The sequence below is a fragment of the Phasianus colchicus genome, chromosome 9, assembly GCF_987193195.1.
Source record: "Phasianus colchicus chromosome 9, bPhaCol1.hap1.1, whole genome shotgun sequence".
In the NCBI taxonomy this organism is placed as follows: Eukaryota; Metazoa; Chordata; class Aves; order Galliformes; family Phasianidae; genus Phasianus; species Phasianus colchicus.
This window is the reverse complement of record NC_143444.1, coordinates 6,537,543-6,557,283: the sequence shown is the minus strand read 5'-3', so window position 1 is coordinate 6,557,283 and position 19,741 is coordinate 6,537,543. Positions and strand designations below refer to the sequence as shown.

Genomic DNA, 19,741 nt, shown 5'->3' with positions numbered 1-19,741 from the left:
ATTTTATCTTCAAGGCTTGGGCACCGATAGCAGCTCTCTGTCTTATCTCAGATGTCTGAGAAAGAGCTACGCTTTTGTTTATCTGGCCCTTACTCAGCTTGCACGTTATGTGCACTGGTCCTTACAGAAAAGTCATGCAATGCAATATAGTACATCATATGACAGTGTAACACAGTTGATGTGAGCTTATTTTAAAATCAGGATGTTGCCCCTTTTCATCTCCTTCCTCTTTCTCTGCTCTAACAGAGGAAAAGTTTTCAACAGGGAAGACTGAGGTTGTACTTAAGCCTCCTGATTCTGCTTCCATTTTTAGCCTAGCCAGAGCCTTTACCTCTGAGGATGCAAGTTTCCTTTTTGTAGGACAGAATGTACTGAGCCTGGCAGAAAAAGAGACTTTGGGTTAACTCATCTTGATGGCAAAGTTCTGTTTTTTCTATTGCTTGTTTGCGTATGGTGAACAAAAATTCATTAAGGTGGCTTGCCCTTCTCTTTATGGCATAGTACTCGTGGGAGTGATAACGTGTGCCCTTTCTGTTCACTCACACTTGAAATACAAGGTTTTGTTTGGACCTCTGGGCTCAAAGCAGTGCAATGCACTGGAGCATGACTGTGTTTAACTCTTTTCTTTGTGAGCAAGTTGCCTAGATGAAGTTCTGGGTAGCTTTGAACACCTTGTTCTATCTTTTCTGTGTGCTGAATGTTCTTGCTTACACTTGGTATACAGAGGAGGAATGAGTGAAAGACCATTTTCTATAGATAGATATTTAAATATAAGTAATGGGGTTTCACTGAACTTCCTTGATGTCTGTTGAGCAGTGGATTTCCAAAATCATTTTTTAACCACTGAAAGCAGAAATAGAATCGGACTCCCAAAAATCATGCCTCTCTTCCATCACTTTTTTGTGCTTTCTGTGGTCTTTTTTGTGCCCTTTTGTTAGTGTTTTTTTTTTTGGTATGGTTTTGTCTGGATAACCTAACTGGAGGAGAACAGGGAATTTTGCACCAATTTTGCCCAGATACAGATTAAACATTATTGGGCAAGTCGTATAAATATTCCCCTCCACTCCTCAATCACATTTATATAAATGTCTTTAATTTTTACTGCCTTTCATACAGATTTTCACTGTGGCAAAGGCCAGCAGCTTTGATCCAGACTTGACTATCACAGAGGAAAAAGAAACAGACAAATCTGAAGGAATAATCAGCCACTGACATGACTTACTAGATAAACAGATAAGGCTGTTATGAACAAAGAAGCACAAGAGAAGTACATTTGAGAGCTGTGTTCTAGCCTGGGCTTCTGTTTCAATGGAACACTGCTGGACTGCAGGTTGGAGCTGGAGCATTGATACAGGAAGTGGATTTGATCCCTTGTTTATTTTAAAAAAATTAATAATAATTTGAAATGTGCTTGGATGACGGAAGGCCTCTCACAGACTTTATGTAGCATCTGATTTACTGCTTTCCAGCTTTAGTTTTGGATGCTGGCATTAGCATCTGACGTGCAGCAGTCAGCACCACTGGCATTTCCAAGCATGTAAGCCCTTGAAAAATAAGAACAACTTAAATTGCTTATGTTTTGAGTAGATCAATAATATAAATATTGAACAGCTGAGAAATATGCATTTCTGAATGAAGAAAGAAAAATGGTCTTCAGTTTGCCAGCAATTCAGTTTTCTTGAGGAGAGCTACAGGACCTTTGCGTGCAGCTCCTGGGGCTTTCTAGTCTCTACCTCTATTGAATACAAAGCTGTTGCTTTGCAGGTGAGCTGTTGTTTTGCTGTCCTTGGCTTGATATTCCTTCTAGGAAGTGGTTCTCAGTCAGAAAAAAAGCTTTGGAGGGCTGCGAGGTACTTGGAGCAGTAGGGTTGTTAATGCTGCTGGTGAAGGACGTGATGTGGAAGATGAATGTGGCTTGGAACTGCTGGTACCTGGAGAGTTGGATTGGTCTGTGCGTCACCGCCGCGATGCACAGGTACTCACAGAAACATTAGGGGGGGGAAAAAATCTGCTGCCCTACGATGCTCTTTGCTAACCTTGATCCAAAGTTGCTCCTTGGTATATTTTAAGAGCTTTTCAATAGGTGATGTGAATTTAGAGCCTTCTGGTAACAGCTGTTTTGTGAACTTTAGCAGCAAATCTCCCTAAGTGTAAGGAAAAGCATTTTTGGCAAAAACACAGACTTTGCTCTTTTTTATTGTTGTTTAAACCACCGAAAATCTAAGAGCAATTACATCTTATAAAATTATGGAAGCTGCTGCCGGGTCCATTAGCAATTCCCAGCTCTCTTTGTGGAAGTATTTCCTGCACTGGTATAACCACATCATCAGTTTGTTCACCTCACCCCCTCCTCAGTGCCCAAGCTGAGATGGAGATGCTCATCTCCTCGCTGTGTTCCAGCCCTCCTGCTTGCCTTGCTAATTTACGAGCCGCCCAGTGAGTGATGGCAACCTCTGATGACACAGGCTGTATTTCCTGGGGGGGTTGGGACATCTCTGGGAAGTTTTGCTGGACTTGACAAGTGCTTGCAGCAGAAAGTCTGAATTCCTGATGAGTTGTCGCTGGGCGGCTGGAAGGTGAAAGCACTGCTTGGTTGAGGAAGTAAGCACTTCTGGAAGTTCTATTTAAAAACTCAGCCCTGTGGTCTGTGACCTCCTGGCACTGGTGGCAGAGCTGAGCTGCCCTTTTTGCCTTCTGAGACCATTAAAAAAAATGCAATAAAAACAGATATAATATGGCCTGATAAATCTGAATTCAGGAGGAGCAGCAGCAGAATTCTGTCGTGCTCGGTGTCTGCAGTGACATTGAATTAGATGAGAATTGCTTCGGAGTGTTTAATTTGTTATGGTATGTATACATACTCCTCTCCATTATCTTGTATATATTTCAATTAAGCCAGAACACGGAAGCAGAAGTGAAGCTGGGAGCTGCTGCTGCCTGAGGGTTACGTGTGAGGCTTTTAACTGTGGAAATATCATTTGGAAATTGAAATTGGTTTAAGTGAGCTTTTGGGTCAGGGGTGGGAACCGTAGAGCTTAACAAAAAAAACTTGCTGGCTGATGGTTTTAATGCACAACAAAACAAGGAAATCATAGAGCCACTAAGGTTGGAAAAGACCTATGAGATCATGCAGTCCAACTGTCCACTTATCACCAATAGATCTCACTGGAGCTGTACACGACTGGCAACGAAACAAACACTTGTGGCTTCCAGAAATGCACAAACTTCTTAAAAAGTTGAAGATAACTGCAGAGCTTAGGGGCTGAGTCCCCCCAATGCCCACTGCACTCTCTTGACCACCAGCTAGCTCCTAGGACTGCACAGCACTCAGTGCTGCTGTGCCCTCATCCCAGTCCACCCCGTGAGGCTCCTACTGGGCTACCTGGGAGTTGTATTCCTCTCATTTAGCTTCGTTTTCAGGCTCTGCTCTTCCTCAGCAGATGGCGTTTTTATCTTGTTTGTGGAAAGTCCATATGGCCTAAAAGAGAGAGTATCTCTTTAATTGTAAAACATGACCACCTGTTCTGGTTTTAATGAATGCAGTATGCGTTCGTCTTCACATAACTGCTTTAAAAATAGCTGCTTCAGTCAAATTAAAAAAAAAAAAAACCTCAATTGCGCGCCAACACTTGGGCTGCTGAAATAATCAATTAATAATTAAGTGGCTAATTTTAGAGCCCACTGGCCTTGCTGTTCCCCCGGCCCTGCGGTGATGAGAGCAGACAGTGATTGATTGCCCTGCTGCCATAGGGAGGCACGTCGTGCCGGGTGCCAGTGGACTTCCAGCTGCTTGTTGCCATGTTTTGGAGGCGAGTGCATCTCCACGTCCCTTTGCTGCAATGGACCACTGGTTCCTGCTGCAGCTCTAGCCTTTCCCCAATGTCCAGATGCTTTGACACAATCTCATTCAGCCCATCGGCAGATCCCCCTTTCCCTGTCACTCTCTGAAGGATAAAACCTGGTGATCCAGAGGCATCCTAATGACAGGCCAGCTGGAGAGGAGGCTGAAACTGGGAGCAAAAATAGGTTTGAAAGGCTTATCTACTGACTGGCTCCTAATGGGAAGCCCTGCTAGAATCATTTCTGCTCATTAAAATAACAATTGCCAGTTAACTGTTTCGTAGCTCCAGGAGGTGTAGCTCCAGGAGGTGTATGCTGGCCAGGTTAGCAAATGTTGCCTGGTTTGAAGCAAGCTTTCAGAGAGATAGAGGGGAGCAAGATGCTCAGATTGTACAGAAGGAATGTTAACACTTAATCTGACTTCTTGAAAATTATCCCGTCTGTTGAGTATGTGTTACATCACCGTGTTGTTCTAAAGCTGATCAAATGCCTGTATTTTAGGAAAGCTCTGGGATTTTGGTCAATAGCATCAGCCATTGAGGCTCCTGTTTTGGAGAGGAGTGAAGAAGGAGTGCTTGGGAGCGTAGCACTTCCCAGTGTCCTGGTGCTAGCAGGAAGGGAAGCAGCAGCTGGAGAGCTTGAGCCCAGTGGGAAGGCTTGGCCAGGCCCTGCCTGCTCGAATCCTGGTGTCAGTGATGGAGGAGACTCAGAGCATCTGCTTCTGCACTGCCAGAAGGACGTCGTTGGAGAGGGGAGAGCTGTAAACTCAGCGGAGAGGCCACTAGACCTGTATTGATATGCAGTGAAATGAGGCACTTAAAGCAGAGAGGACAGCTTGCCTGCTTGCCACATCTGATTGCAGGTTCTGCCATAGGGCCCTGAACCTCTGTGTCCTGCAGTTAGTCCCTTAACGTGGGTGAAAATCTGCCTATGCTCCAGGAGCTGCTGTGGCCTGACCTGATCGATGGGAATCCAGTTATCTCCCAAAGCACACGGGATGCTGAGACAGCCAGGCACTGTTTGTGAGACTGAGAGCCCTGCTTCGAAACCATGCAAATACAGAAATAGCTGCAGCTATTGGCATTTAAATTCATTTCTGGGTAATCTTAGTGATGGTCTTCCAGTGGTGATGCGTTGATTCAGCAGAAGGAAGATCAGGGCAGTGTTGAATGATATCTGGGTGCCTTGAATTGCAGGGTTAGAAGGTTGAGGGCAGTGGAGCTGTGTGGGGTCTGGAGCACAGTGTGATGGGGAGCAGCTGAGGGAATGGGATGGGGCAGTGTGGAGAAGAGGAGCTCAGGGGAGACCTCACTGCTCTCTGTAACTGCCTGAAAGGAGGCTGTGCTGAGGTGGGGGTCAACCTCTGCTCCCAGATAACAGTGACAGGATAAGAGGTGATGGCATCAAGTTGCACCAGGGGAGTTTCTGTTTGGATATTAGGGAAAATTTCTTCTCCAAAAGAGTGGTTGGGCTTTGGCATATGCTGTGCAGGGTGGTGGTGGAGTCACTGTCCCTGGAGGTGTTCAAGAACTGCAGAGATGTGACACTGAGGGGCATGGTTTAGTGGTCTTGGTGGAGATGGGTCAAGGGTTGGACTAGATGCTCTTTTATAGGTCTTTTCCAACCTTAATGATTCTGTAATTCTAAGGGAGGCTTCCTGCTCTGCTTCCATGCACATGGTGTTGCCTGCCCTCCCTGGGTGTCCAGAGCAGCAGGAGATAATTAAATGAAGTTCAGCATTGACAATGGAAGGTCAGGGAGGGGGAAGCTGATTAACCTCATTAGGCTAGGAAGAGCAGTGGGTGGCCTTAGGGCTTGGATCTCATGGGGGCTTCCATTCTTGCTTTTCTTTTTCGTTTTCCTGGGAACTGGCATTTAGTTGTGCAGGAAATAAAATGTATTGCTAATTTTGTCGCAATCCTTTTTATGTGGTTGTGGCACTGCAGCACATCTGTGAATTAAATCTAAAGAACTGAAATTTAGTCCCTGCTCTTTCACAAGCAGAAATGCTTATTCTCTCTTGATTGGTAATAAAGCCCAAGGAGAGAAGCAAAAACAAAAGTATAGAGGTTACCCATATAGGGTAAGCATGAGAAATTCAGTCCGTGTTTTCTACCGTTTCAGTAGCAGACAGACTGAGTTCGTAGCCTAAGGTTCTTCAGCAGTTTTCCAAGAGGGGCCAGATTGAGGAAGGAGTGGGGGGGGGGGGTGCCTTAGAAGTGGCAATTAGGCTGCCCAGGCACAATGCCAAGAAGAAAGACAGGAGTGATGAGCGTCCTTTTAGCTGCTGCCTTGCATATGGGCTAAGTGGGGTTGTGTGGAACTGAATTCTGGAGCCATTGGAAGCAGCCTGTTTTAAACACTCCTTTCCTGTTGTGCAGATTGTTTACCCCAGTTGCAGCATGAAGTGAGATATAGCATAGAAAGCACTTTCATTGTGAGCTAATTACCTATGAGAGGTCCCATTCATCCTTCCCAGCTGATAAATGTTACCTCTTCTTTCTCGTTTCCAGATCACTGTGTCCACTATTATGATCTTCGCAACACTAAGCAACCCATCATGGTGTTCAAAGGGCATCGCAAGGCTGTCTCCTATGCAAAATTTGTGAGTGGGGAGGAAATAGTCTCTGCGTAAGTATTTATTTTTATGTAGGATAAGAACTTGGTAGCCCTTGGTTTCTGGCAGCCATCACGGGCGCTTTGCAAGGTGGCCAGCGTGGGTGGATGCGCACACTTGCTGTGCTTTTAGGAAGCAGATATTTGCTTTTTCCAAGGCAAAAATAGAAATTCATTCCTCGTGTTACTTGGCTCTACTCTATCGTATGGAGCTGAGAAGCTTGAGGAACATGAAGACAAAGAGATTCAACTTCTGACCTTAAGCCCCAGCTTTGGGAAGTTGCAAGTCGATGGTCCTCCTCTAAAGAGCCTGTATGCTGAGGGTGCTCCTGACCAGAGCCCTGCTGCAGAGAAGGCTGCTAGCAGCCTGAGAATAGTAATCTGCAGCAGAAGCACATTTGATGAGTAACAGAAGTGATCAAATAGTATTGCTACAGCTGAAGAGGGTGTTTAGCCACAACATGAAAGCAACTCAGGTGGAACCACCCCCAAAACCAAATGTGGCTGCCTCCATTCTAAGTTTTCAGTCATGTAGGGGTGAGTATGTCTATCAGATGACATGTGGAAGATTGGTAGGACTGGGTACGTGAACCAAACAGAGATGAGCCCTTGTTAAACGATGGGTAAAAGACAAATAACTTTTGGAGGCTATGGGCTGCTAGAGGAATGTTAGGTGTTGTATGTGAGTGTGTTGACATCAGGGCAGCAGGAAGAAATCACAGGGTTAAATCTAGTCCCAGCTTACTTCCTTGAGCTGAGTAGATGTCTGTCTATCTCAGTTCTCCCCGTGTTTTCTCACAGCTTGCTCTAGCAGCCTGGAGCTAAAGCAGAGCTTCTTGAGGCATGCATCTGAGTATTCAGACTGCTGGTGAATTATGCTGATCTGAGCAATATGATGGAAGATTCCCCAGTGCTGTTTATATTTAATCAGTTCCTCTTTTTATTTCCATTAGTGTTATAGCTCTTTGTAAGGGTGCAAATTCATACCTAGAACATAGATCAAATTAAATTGAATGCTTTGAACCAAATCTGACTTAGAAGAAAGTGTTTACTGGAAACATAAGGAGACAGAGAACGTTTTACAGCCACGATGCATAGGATGCCGTGGGGTAGAACGTCCCTGTCCTATTTGAGCTGTCCAGTTGAGAGTGGTTATCTCTGAGCCCTGGGAGGAATATCGATAGAGCTGTTGGAATTGGACAGGCAGTAACAGGAGGAGGCAGCTAACTCCAGGGTTCTCCTATCTTTCTGTGAACAAAAGGGGGAGCGTCAGAGAGAATAGATGTCTTAATTTTGCAAACTGGGGAGTCAGCAGTAGTGACTCCCAAAAGCCAGCACAAATTCCTTTAAAGAAAAAAAATATTTGTATATTCAGATTCTTTAGATTTCTAGATAAAGCTGTTTTATAGATTGCATTGATTTACTGTGCCCTGTAGAGTTAGGTTTTGACCTCGAGAATGTTCAGAACTGCCTGGTATTTAGCACAACACATCGATTACAGTGCTGATTTACAGAGAGGCAGATTTACCAGAGCAGCACATCCATGATATTTTTTTGGAGAGGGTATGAAACCAGAAGAGCAGTGTCACAGCAGAAGAATCAATGGCCTGTTCTTATCCTTGTGGCACGGTGGCAGGTAACCATCATCTTGTATGGCACACTTGTCCTAAAGAGTGAAAAAAAGGCTAGAGTGTGATAGAATATTGTTAACCTATTACTAATTGAATGCTTTTAATGTGGAGTGTTTTTATTTTAATGAAGATCTAGAATGTATGTTACTAAAACACGGAGGTTAAGTGCCTGTATACATAAGGTCGTCTTGATGGGTTAGCTAATAGCAGAAGCTGTCACAGGAACCTGACAGCTTGTAGACCAGGGATTATTCTTCTGCTGCTTCACTCTGCCTTCTGAAATTTTTAGTTTCCAGGCAACTCTGAAGCTTTAAAATGTGCCGTTTTAAAAATAATACTGCTATCCTAACAGCAAAGAAGGCAATGTCCTTGTACTTTTGGGAAGTAAAAAAAAAAAGGCAAAAACAAACAACAACAATGAAAAAAACCAACAAATACAAAAAAAAAAAAAAAAAAAAACCAACAAAAAACAGTAGCATATATGTTTCTACCTTTTCTTTGCATTGCTCTGATGGTGAGTAGAAGGGAAGGGAGAGTGAGCTGCAGTGGAGCTAGGGAAACTGAATGCTTTCTTTTAGGCCTCCCTCGTCAAGCCCTGGGACTAAGATAGCACTTCTGCTCAACTTGCAGTGTTGGAGATACAGTTCATACCTTCATCAGGGTCTGACCTCATGCTGTTATTACATATGACTAACAAATCTTGCTGCAGCTCCCTTATCTCTCCTTTGTCATTCTAGCTGTCATTGAGGGCTGAGATAAGGTTTTTGCAGTAAAGCACGAGGTGCATCTCTCTCATGCTATATTTTTAGGCAAATGTGACATTGGATTAATGTTTTACATTGGGAATATTTGATGGATATTGAGTGTTTTTTTTTTTCCTTCCAACTCCAAATGTTTGAACAGCAGTAAGTTTGGGTGATGCAGCCTGTACCAGCCTCCCCTTTCTTCCATCTCAGCCAGATGACAGGTCCTACTCCCATTCTCTTTCAAATTTAAGATCAGAACAGCTCTATCTGTTTTCTCGAGGGTGGGCTAACTGAGCTCCAGTCCCTTCCACATCAGGAGCTGTTGATGTGCTCACAGCCATAAGTCAGGGAACGCTGGGACATCAGAGCCTGGCTAGATAATAAATCCTGGCAGGTAAGAGAGGCTCAAGTCCCATCAGCTCTGAGGAAACGTATTAGCCCTGGGATCTGGGATCTTCCCAGTTTGCTTGAGCTCTGCTAGCCCAAGAGGTCTGCACCTACAGCACCTTGCTCTTGCCGAAAGGGAGGTTTGCTCACAGTAAATAGAAAAACATTTTGAAGACGGGTATGTTTGCAAGTGGGGGGACAATGAAAAACATTGATTTTGATTTAATCCCTATGGAGTTGTATATTTCTAAAAGTAATATTTAGCTTTGCTGCCAAGGTGAAAACAGCGGAAGTTTGAGATTTATATCTTAGGTAGTCTCAGTTGCACAAGAGAAATCCACGTGAATTTAATGCAAATAGTAATGCTGAAGCCCCATAGGTTTCTATGTGCTGCTGCTTGGTATTGGGCAGGAGGAGAACGTCGTGCTTTCAAGGCAGCCAGAGGGGAGGAGGCTGCCTTGAATTCTATAAAAGCATGAATGAGAATTTCAGCAAGCAGGCGGGAAGGAACAGACTTCCTCTGTGCTGTAGAAGTTGGAAAAAAATCATGTCCCAGATCTGCAAGGATTTGGAGGAGGCAGTGATGTTCCACAGGCTGTACAGTTCAGTGGAGGACTCGGCAATTGATAGAAAAGAGGAAGAGTAATACTGCAAGGAAGTATTTTATTCAAACATTTTGACAGGCTTTTAAAAAGAACAGATACTTTGCCAGGCTCAAGCTGGGTTGCATGTGACTGAAAGTGGGATAAATCTCTGCGAGCACACTAAGACTTCCCACATTAACACTGCAAGTAGGGTGTTCAGGAGGAGTGTTTCAAGCAAGGATTACCTGCCGTATGGCAGCACTGTAACTTCACGTATTGTTTTCAGGTCAACAGACAGTCAGCTGAAGCTGTGGAACGTAGGGAAACCTCACTGCTTGCGCTCCTTCAAGGGCCACATCAATGAGAAGAATTTTGTAGGGCTGGCATCCAACGGAGACTACATTGCCTGTGGTGAGTAGAGCAGCTGCCCTGACCAGTGCTGGTGGGACTCCTTGGGGCTCCTGCCTCTTCGTTTGCAAAGCACACCAGCAGTGTGCCCTGTAGCTCATGGACTTCTTAATAGAGGATTGTCCTGAGCTGTCCTGGGAATGATGTAAGCAGCTTGACCTAAGGGACTACTACTTGGTTTCCTTTCGTTTGAGATGAGGTCTTTGTGTATGACAGTTCAGACTTGCTGCCACCAAAAACTGCTTATTAACATAGTTGGTATTCATACGACATTTGCCCTTCAAATTTATCAACTGATGCATCTTCCTGCATTTTTCTTAGGAAGGTTAGCAGCCTATACCATGTGAGTGGGTCACATACTTGTCACTTAGCCCAGCATTCTGCCTGGTGAAGCAGTGACTCCCTCATCATGAACAACTTTCAGAAGACTAACTCATCCTTAAGCAATTACTCCTTGGGTTCTTTCTGGGTTTTTTTTGCTGCTTTTTGGACTATTGAACCTCTGCAAATCCTCAGGTCTTGGTGGAAAAGCATGGACAGGCTGATCCCTCTGAGATGAGTGGGATGACTGCTCCAGCACTGCAGGAACCTTAGCATGTGTTCTCTGATCTCTCCATAGCTTGTCAGGCAGAAATTGGGATGGATTTTAAATAAAGCTTACTCACTGTCTAGTTTCTCTCACTTAAACTTCCATGGGCCCTACTGTCGTATTCGATTACTGCAAGCAAATGTGTGACAGTGCTACCTGCCTCACAGCTGTAAAGCTGAGCAGGCGTTCCACATGCTAGTGTAGATGCCATACTCAAAGGCCTTGACTCTAAGGAAGTTCTGGAGAAAAGCTGGGATTCAGTTTATTTTATGCACTGCACACTGCAGTTGTTTGGTAATAAAGCCTGTTCTGTTTTTAAGCGTTGTGAAAAGTTTTCTGTGGGGCATGCCCAGTTGCCAAGGCACCACAAGCATGATGACAACTACTTGGAGGAAATGTCATCTCTTGAAAGAATAAAAGAGCTAAGAAACTGTATTATTATTTTTTTTTATTCTTCCAGAACATAATCTTCTGTATTTTTTATTTCTAGGAAGCGAAAATAATTCCCTTTACCTATACTATAAAGGCCTCTCAAAGACACTCCTGACATTCAAGTTTGATACGGTCAAGAGCGTCCTGGACAAGGACCGGAAAGAAGATGACACAAATGAATTTGTGAGTGCTGTCTGCTGGAGGGCACTACCAGATGGGGTAAGCTTTCTGCTCACTCACACAGCAGGGTGCTGAAAGGATGCCTCCTGATTTCACAGCAATTGGCATTGGTGAGGGTTTGGTTGCGTTTGGTATTTCCCTGTTCATGGGTGTTGCAGGCCTGTGTAAGAAAGTGAAGGCTGCAGGATGACTGAAGTGCTGTGAGCTGCAGGGAGAGGATGCTGGGGGACAAGGAACTGCTGTGACCTGATGGTTTCCACCCATGGGTCTGAATACCTTTACGTTTGTATCTGAAATCCTAAAAGCAGCACTGTACTTCTGGCGTTCAGCTGTGTGTGTGCATTAGTAAAAGCATTGCTTTAATGAAGGCACTTACAGATACTCTCTGTGTACTCTGATTTAAACGTTGCCCTGTATACGTGGCTTGCTATTTGAAATGTGTGCCCCATGTGTGGATGAGTAAATATATAAAAGAGGTGAGCCCTGGCTACAGTTACTTCAATGAGTACATCAGTGACAGGCAGTTCGTATACGTAAAGTGTGTACTAGTGCTGCAGGCAGACCTGAATCCAGATTTCTGAGGATTCTTTAGGTGTGGGGAAGCTTTGGAGACCCAAGAATACTGCTTTTAAACTCTGAGTGTCCTTGAAAACCTTGCATAAAGAATTTGAGTGAGTGATTCTTCTGTGCAAGTGTTTGCAGATCAGATTCTTAACTGGTTTTTTGGGAGGAGAAGGAGAGGATCTCATCCTAAATGCAGTCAATCAAGTAGCTGAAGTGGAATGTTGCCTAATTGATGTTTCTAGACATTGCATTTACGAAGATAATACTTTAGAAGGGTAGCAACTGCCAATTCTAAAACGTTATCTTTATAAATGCAATGTATGGAGAAACTGCCCCCACAGCCTTGATTCAATTGTCACTGGCATAAACTTATTTCAGATGAATGCTTTTAAGTAAAAAAAAAAAAAAAGCAAAACAAGGGGGAAAAAACCACTAGAAGTATCTAAAATGAAAGACTGCTTTTCAGTTCAAAAGCAAAAAGTGGGCAGTTTCAGTTTGAGCTGTGGACATCAGGATGAATGGGATCACTAACACTTTCCTGGCTGGGGAGTTTCGGGCGTTTGGTACACGCAGTTGTCATGTCTCAGATGAAGAGTTCCTATAGGAAGTTGTGTAATTTCATGTTTCTGCTGGATTAAAACAAGCTACAGAAAAACTCTGTGTCTGCAGACACCCTTTCTTAAATTTTCTTTACTGCAGTATTTCTCTGTTAGGCCGTCCTGCCCACTGACCTGCTGTGCAGCTTTCCTACAGGCAGCACACTAGCAGTGGTCCCACCTCTTGGATTATTTCTGTTGCTGTCCATCCTTATCAGCCTTTTCTGTGTCTGATGTACTGTGCCTTACTCTGGCAAACCTTCTGTTCAGGACACTGAGAGACTTTGGAGGGGTCACCACAGGCTTCAAACAATTCTCCGTAAGAGGAACAAAAAATTCTGAGTGGTGAGAATGTGAGAAAATGTAAGAATTTTAACACGTAACAGTTAAATTGGGCCCGTAAAGATTGTACCAAATAACATTGAAGCTTCCCTTTGTTAAGCAGCATTCAGAATCTGTCACTGTCCTGATTTTATTTTCTGTCATTCCCTTGCTTTTTCCTGGGCTTCTACCAAATTTCAGCGTCTCCCATGACAGCCACAGCACCTGGCTTCAGTTTTTAAAGAAAACTGCCTGTGGTCTGAGAGCTGAGTGTTTTGCTTCAGTATTTCACTTCTTTTTGCAGCACTTGCCAACCTACTTTACATGCCAAGCAAGCAACTATGCTGGCTTTGGCCAGGAAGCCTCCTTGCTGCCTTGTACTATCCCTGCAGCCTCCCCACGAGGTGAAGTGCTCTCCAGCCCTGCATCCTCACTCTTCTCTTCCTCTTCTGGTGGTGCAGTGGTCCTCTCAGACCTAATTGAGACTTTGCTCGTGTTCCCAGTAAATTAAATTACTGCACAGCCAAAGGTCACTCACATCCACAAAGTCTTGTTCAAACGATGAAACTTTTATTCTCCTTTTTGACGATGTCTCTTAAATAGGCATAAAAATTTCAAATGAGCTTTGTATATAGGCTCCCTAAAAGCTGGCGTGTTTCTTAATGATGCTGGCATGAGAGAAGCCCTTTGCTTTGCAGCACAGTCAGTGCGTATGGGCACTGGGGAACCTAGCGCCTGTTTCTAGGTTAATTGCAGGCTTTGATCTTGGGTGACTCACTCTGCCTTAGTTTCCTAATTATAAGAATTACCACCCCTGCCTTTGGCTGCAGGTGGCGATCGCTCTGCGCTCTGCTGTGTCAAAACACAGAGCACAGCCCAGACTGCAGCACTTGCCCAGGAGCCGTAGCGAGCACTGTGGGCAAGCTCTGTGCTCTTCTCAGTGTCTTGCTGGGCCAGTTCAAAATCATTTTGGCTCTCCACGGCAGTGGTCACTGTGCACTGATTACAGTTTGCAAACTGGAGCTTTCCAGGTGGGGGTGCGGGCGCTGCCTGCCAGCTTTTCCCCAGGACTCCCAGGTGGAGCAGACTCTTTTCTGTTTCCCTACGGTGTTGCTCTCAAGGATTGTTCTTTAATTAACCTTTCGAGATGAAATGGGTAAGTTTCAGATCTGTCAGTTATCTCGGGAAGCATCAGTACGTGTATTCCTTTGCTTCATGCAGTTAAGTGCAAAATCCTTGGATCCTAATTAAAACTTAAGCTAAAACTTTCAGACGAAATGTCATTGATTCTTTCCTAAACCTATTTTTGTGTAACTCATGCTTTTCCTTCCTTCTGAGCCAAAGTCAAGCTGTGCCAGCAGCCCTTGCCAGAACCCAGCTCTTCTTTTTTTCTCCCCCTTCCATGGTCTTCCCTTGCTTAAGACAATGCAGAGATCTGTCACTTCTCCAGCTGCACAGGTCCAGGCAGTGTGTTTTCTCCACGTGTGTCAAAGCCGTAACGAGTTAGAGAAATTGTTCTCTGTAAGTCCTTATTAGCATTTTGCATAAGGCTTATTCACTTCTTCAGCTCTTAGGTAATGTTTAGAAATGAGTAGTAGCTTGTAGGCTAATGTTTCCGATAGATTATTCAAAAAGAACAAGTGTTTCAGCGTGTACTTGAGGAAGCAAGCCTTCGTGCTTCTCTTGATGCTGCATTTTCAATACAAGTAAATGGGTTAGTTTATTTATTTATTTTTTTAAGGCACTTGTTTGTACCTGGTGATGAATGCCGTTTTTCACTTTTTTTCCCCTAGAGCAGAAAAGGCTTTGGGAAATTTTTGGCCCAAGTGACTTGATATGTTGGTGAATCATAGAATAATGAAGGTTGGAAAAGACCCCTAAGTCCACCCCACCATGCCCACATCCCTCAGTGCCACATCTGCATGGCTCTGTAACACCTCCAGGGACGGTGACCCCACCACTCCCTGGGCAGCTGTGCCAGTGCCCCACCACTCTTGTGGAGAAGTTTTTCCTAATCTCCAACCTGAACCTCTTCTACTTTTTGTAATACAGCCTCTATTTCTGGTACCTTGGCAAGATTTAGCTTACTCGTTTTGAAATCCAAGTCTGGTCTTGAAATGGCTAAAAACATTCTTTTATTTCATTCGCATCCAAGCAGACTAAAGACATGATGTTTTCTCCTTCCCTAAAAGGAGCAGCTTTCGTTAGACCTGGTTTCCTATATTGCAGAGTTCAGGGTGTGCCTCACACATCTGTGTTAAACGATTGCATCTCAACCAGCGCCTTTCTCATCTGCAGTTAGCATTTCTCAGAAGCTGTCAGAAGAGAAACCAATGCTGAACCTGCTCCCAGGACAGCAAAAAGGTATTACTGCTGAACACAGAAGCAATTTGATTATGTAGATTAAGCGTGGCTCAATCTATCATAATCACTGTAAAGAAGCCATTTAATTTTGTACCTGTTTGCATGAGTATTCATTACTGCTGATAAGCAGGTTAGCTGGGGAAAGGTTTCTCAAGCAGAAATGTTAAGGTTTTGATACCAGTAAGGAGATAAAGACATGAGCAGGAAAATGTCGTGTAAATTAGATTAGGTAAAACCTTACCTATGTATGTATGTGTGTGCTGGGTGGTTTGGGAGGACCACAGCAGGTGGAAAAATGGCAGCACTGTGCATCCATCTCCTCTGTGTTACGTGGCAGCAGCTGGTTGTGTGTCTTCTCATCTTGTTGGCAATCTTCAGAAGGCATCTGGATTTAGGGGGCTCTGGAAACAATTGTCCAGCAGCAACAGAGAGGAGAAGGCTGAGGGACTCAGGCTTCAAGCTGCCTTTAGGCACTGTCATGTGACAGAAGCATTTACATAATTAGTTTTGCATCTCTGAACTTCTTTTCGTTAATCTATGGAGATGGAAATATTCCCTTCAGGTGGATTTTGGTGCAGCTCTTCAGAAAGCAAGCTTTTCCTCCATTTGTTTGTTCCTCTCCTCTCGACACTCAGCTTTGTATTTAATGATGTCTGGCTTGAATTCTGTAAATAGAATCCCATAATTATTTCACAATAAGCTGGTCATTTAATAGGGCTGTAATCTTGTTCAGTGATGAAAAGTAGCCATCCTTTGTTTCCCAGTAGCCTAATAAACAGTACACAATGTACACACAAACTAGTCAGGGCCTCTGATAATTTACAATCAGCAAATTGGCTCCCTTCACTGGTTTTAATTTAGCCAATACAAATTATTTCGGGAAGTGATTCATTGCCGTTTTAAAGCACTAATTAATTTGGATGACTTATGAACATTAGAAATGAAACCTCCTTTGTCATTCCCAAAAACCCAAAAGCTTATTCAGTATCATTCTTGAGTAACTCGTGGTGACTGCAGCTACAGCTCTTGTAACTTGAGGTGGTAATTTCAGTGGGATTTGGGGGGGAGGGATGGGATGGGGGGAGTAAGAGTAAGACTTCGTATTTTTTTGTTTATTCTGCTTCACTTCTGAAAAGTTTAAAGCTTCAAAATTGCTGAGAATTTTCTCCTAACACTTTCAGCAAGATTTTTTTTTTGTTTTTGCAGCATCCTCATCTTGTTGCTCAGGTCATAGTTAAGATATAATCAGGAATCTAGCTAAAGCTTAGGAGCAAAACACCCATCTGAGGTGGTCAGACCCAAACTGTCCTTGCCTCCCCCCCCCACCCAGGTGGGGATGCCCATGTAAGGATGTTCTCTGGCTCATCCCTTCTTTCCCAAACCTGGGCTGAGCTCCACAGAAGCTGGCTCACAGCATTGCCGTGCAGCATCTCCAACCTGGTGTTCTTGCAGGTCATTCTCTGCTGTAGCATTGCAGTATGCTGGAGATGCAGTATCCTGGAGGTGCATTCTTCGTGTTCTCCCTCATGATTGAAATGCACAGCAGTTTATGGCAAGCTGAGAACGATCAGCTTTTAAGAAAAGCAAGGAGATAAGGCTTTGATCAGATTACTATTTTCTTTTCTTTCCTTTCCTCCCCCCGAAAAAAACTCTTCAAAGATTTTCCTCCTGTCAGTGGAACTTGCCTAAGCCCTGCAGCATGTGTGCTGTGAAGCTGGGAGCTGTGTGATGGCTTCCCCTTCCTCTCTGCATGTCCTCTTCTTCTCTCTGGCCTTTGGCAATGCTTTCAACAAGAAGTTTTTGACTTCTTTACTTAGCTGCTTCACGCTTTCCAGTCTTAGATTGTAAACATGTTTTATTTCCCTTCTATCTTTTTCATGTCTCTTCCTCCTTTACTTGCTTGGGAATCTCTGGTTTTCATTAAAGAAAAAAAGTGGAACCCAGAATATTGCAAGATAACACCGTACATCATGCATGCTTGATTTTTTTTCTCCATATCTTAGCATATTACTTATGCATACCAACACACACAGTATATATTGTTTTGTATGCTGCTTGAAAACTATTTTTGCGAGCAGAATAATTTCAACCTTGCAGACAAAAAGAAGAAGTCACAAGTTCAATGTGCGTGCTCCTTTAGTTTTGTATGTGCTCATATTCTCTCATACCCACATCTCTTCAAATGTTCATTTCTGGGCTCTGGTTTGTTTTTTTTTTTTGTTTGAATAATGAGAATCGATTGCGAAAAACTGCTCAGGTTACTATAACAATATTTTCCTCCTTATGGGAAGCCTTGAAGTCCAACCACAGGGAACTTCATGGGGGAAAGACATCATACTCTATTATTAATGTTTCATGCGCTTTATTGAAATTGCAGTATTTTGACACTTCACTCTGTGTGAAAGACCATGTTGGTAATGCGATTATGTAAATGATAGGCTTTAGGAGAGAGTGTTTAAGTGTGAATCTTTTGTACAAGAAGACAAATATTGGTAAGTGCTTTTCTTATGTTCCCTCTCCCTGGCTGCGGGATGCTCCCAGAGCTGCCTCCCAACATGGGCAGGGATGGAGGGTTTCAAGCACTTGGTTCTCTGGCAAGGGGCATTTCAGAGGGGGAAAAAAAAGATGCATTGCACCCTTCATTTTGCTGTCTCAGGGCTCAGCACAGCATGCCAGCAGGTGCATAACACATATGTTAACTCTAAATGCAGAGCTGTTGTTGGTGTGAGCAGAGGGGGTGAGTCTGTCGCTTTTGTTCAGCCCTGGAAGTTCAGGTCCCCTGTGGTACTGCAGCACTCTGATATCATTTGAGCTTCTATTTTAAGAATAGCCTCTCCAAGAAGTGTAGGTGGCTTGGTTTTCCTTTGTTAGCTTTACGTTTACATTTGCAAACTCAATTTCTCTCTCCTTCCGCAAGGTGAGGCGTGCATCTTTTTTTTCCCTGCATAATCACAGAATATTGCCACGGGGCCGATGTTTTTTTGAAGCGAAGGCAGATCAAAGTTGCTCGTATTTCCTGAATGAAGGCAGCTCTTACACTCCCAAACTTCTGCAGCTGATATTTGCTTACCGATGCATCTCTTCTAACGCCACCAGAAGCGCCATGCAGGTGGGACTGAGGTCCTCCTTATTAGAGTCATCTGTTTCCTAAAGCAGTGAATGACACAGCGGTCAGTGTAATGCTGTTGGCACTACAGTCCAGGAGCTGATCCCAGTGGTGCAGCTGTACAGATAATGGATTGCAGTTCACTGCCGGTGTAAGCAGAGGTCTAAGCAGGCTCTTGTTGTTTCCTTGGTTTTAAAAAAACAGGAGCATCCCAATGCAATCAGAAATTGCATTGATATGGTACACACCGTGAGCTGAGGATGCAAAGAAGTCTCTGTGCAGCTGTCATTGAACTTGTAAGTGGCTGTTTCTCTCCTGTCGGGCCTCTGTTGCTTTTGTAAACATCACTTCTTTATTCAGGTCTGAATTTTATAACAGATGAGCCAAAGTCAGGAGTTCAGCTGTAACCTTGACTTCGTTCCCAACACCATCCTTAGTTCCCTGCTGCAAGGCACGAGCAGAGAGGTAGCAGTACGGATTTGTGTGGCTCTTCACATAAACTGTATCCCAAACATTACCACATGATAGAAAATTCTTATATAACAGTATTGCTTGGGGGTTCTGTGAAGGGAAAATAAGAGCAGATTCACACATTTGCTTTTCTAATTAGGTGTTTATGGCTTCTTTTCTTCTTCACGAGTCCTCTGCAGTGCTGCTGTTGGACCCTTGGCCTGAATTCTGATAGATGAGATGATAGATTTCCTGAGCTGTAAAGACATTGAATCCAATGACTGACAGAGGTGTTGGTTGGTTGGTTAGATGGTGCCTAGAAACCTGCTTACTGTGAGTTGTAAGCTTCTCTTTTGCCAGGCTTGTTCTTCTTGTTCTTGTCTTTGTGGGAGAGCTCAGCCTCATGGGGTTTTTGCCCTCTGTAGCACTAGGGCTTAGAGATGCTAGGCTTGCTTTCTGAACTCATGGCCTTTGGATAGGAAGGCCTATCCTTATTTTTTTATTTTTTAAATAGTGCTGCTGTCCCCCTTCTCATCTCTGTACACTGAAGTCTGTAAATCCTGTTGGAATGAAGCAGAGGAGATGTGTAGGTACCAGAGCTGGCACGTATTGACTGATCTCAAGCTCTGACAAAAGCTGCTCTCCTCCAAATTCATCACGAAGGCTACCTGAGCAACCACTGTTACCCTTACCCCTGTTCAGTTCATCTGGCTTTTGTGATGGAAGTGCCATCTTATTTTGAAGTCTCTGATTGGCACAAAGTGAGATGTGACTCCTTTAGCCAATTCTCAGCACGCCAGGCAGCAGTCAGTCCGTGTTTAGTGAAGCATCTCCCATTTACGACGGGAACTGCAGGGGTCAAATTCCCATCTCAGCACTAAAGGAATAGCCTGGTTTTAGAGCAGTAAGAGCAGAGCAGGTTGTGAG

General features: G+C 43.9%; 1 protein-coding gene across 3 annotated transcripts in view; it reads left to right on the top strand.

The window, feature by feature from the left end:
• Positions 1-19,741, top strand: part of COP1 (COP1 E3 ubiquitin ligase) — a 129,398-nt gene that overhangs the window by 87,194 nt on the left and 22,463 nt on the right. For all 3 annotated transcript variants that reach the window (XR_016469075.1, XM_090145965.1, XM_090145964.1), the window contains exons 16-18: positions 6,354-6,471; positions 10,091-10,215; positions 11,292-11,452. Coding sequence is in view for 2 of the 3 variants with exons in the window: in XM_090145965.1 (XP_090002091.1) it covers positions 6,354-6,471; positions 10,091-10,215; positions 11,292-11,452 (404 nt within the window). In the remaining variant the exon portion in view is untranslated. The remainder of the gene's footprint in view (positions 1-6,353; positions 6,472-10,090; positions 10,216-11,291; positions 11,453-19,741) is intronic.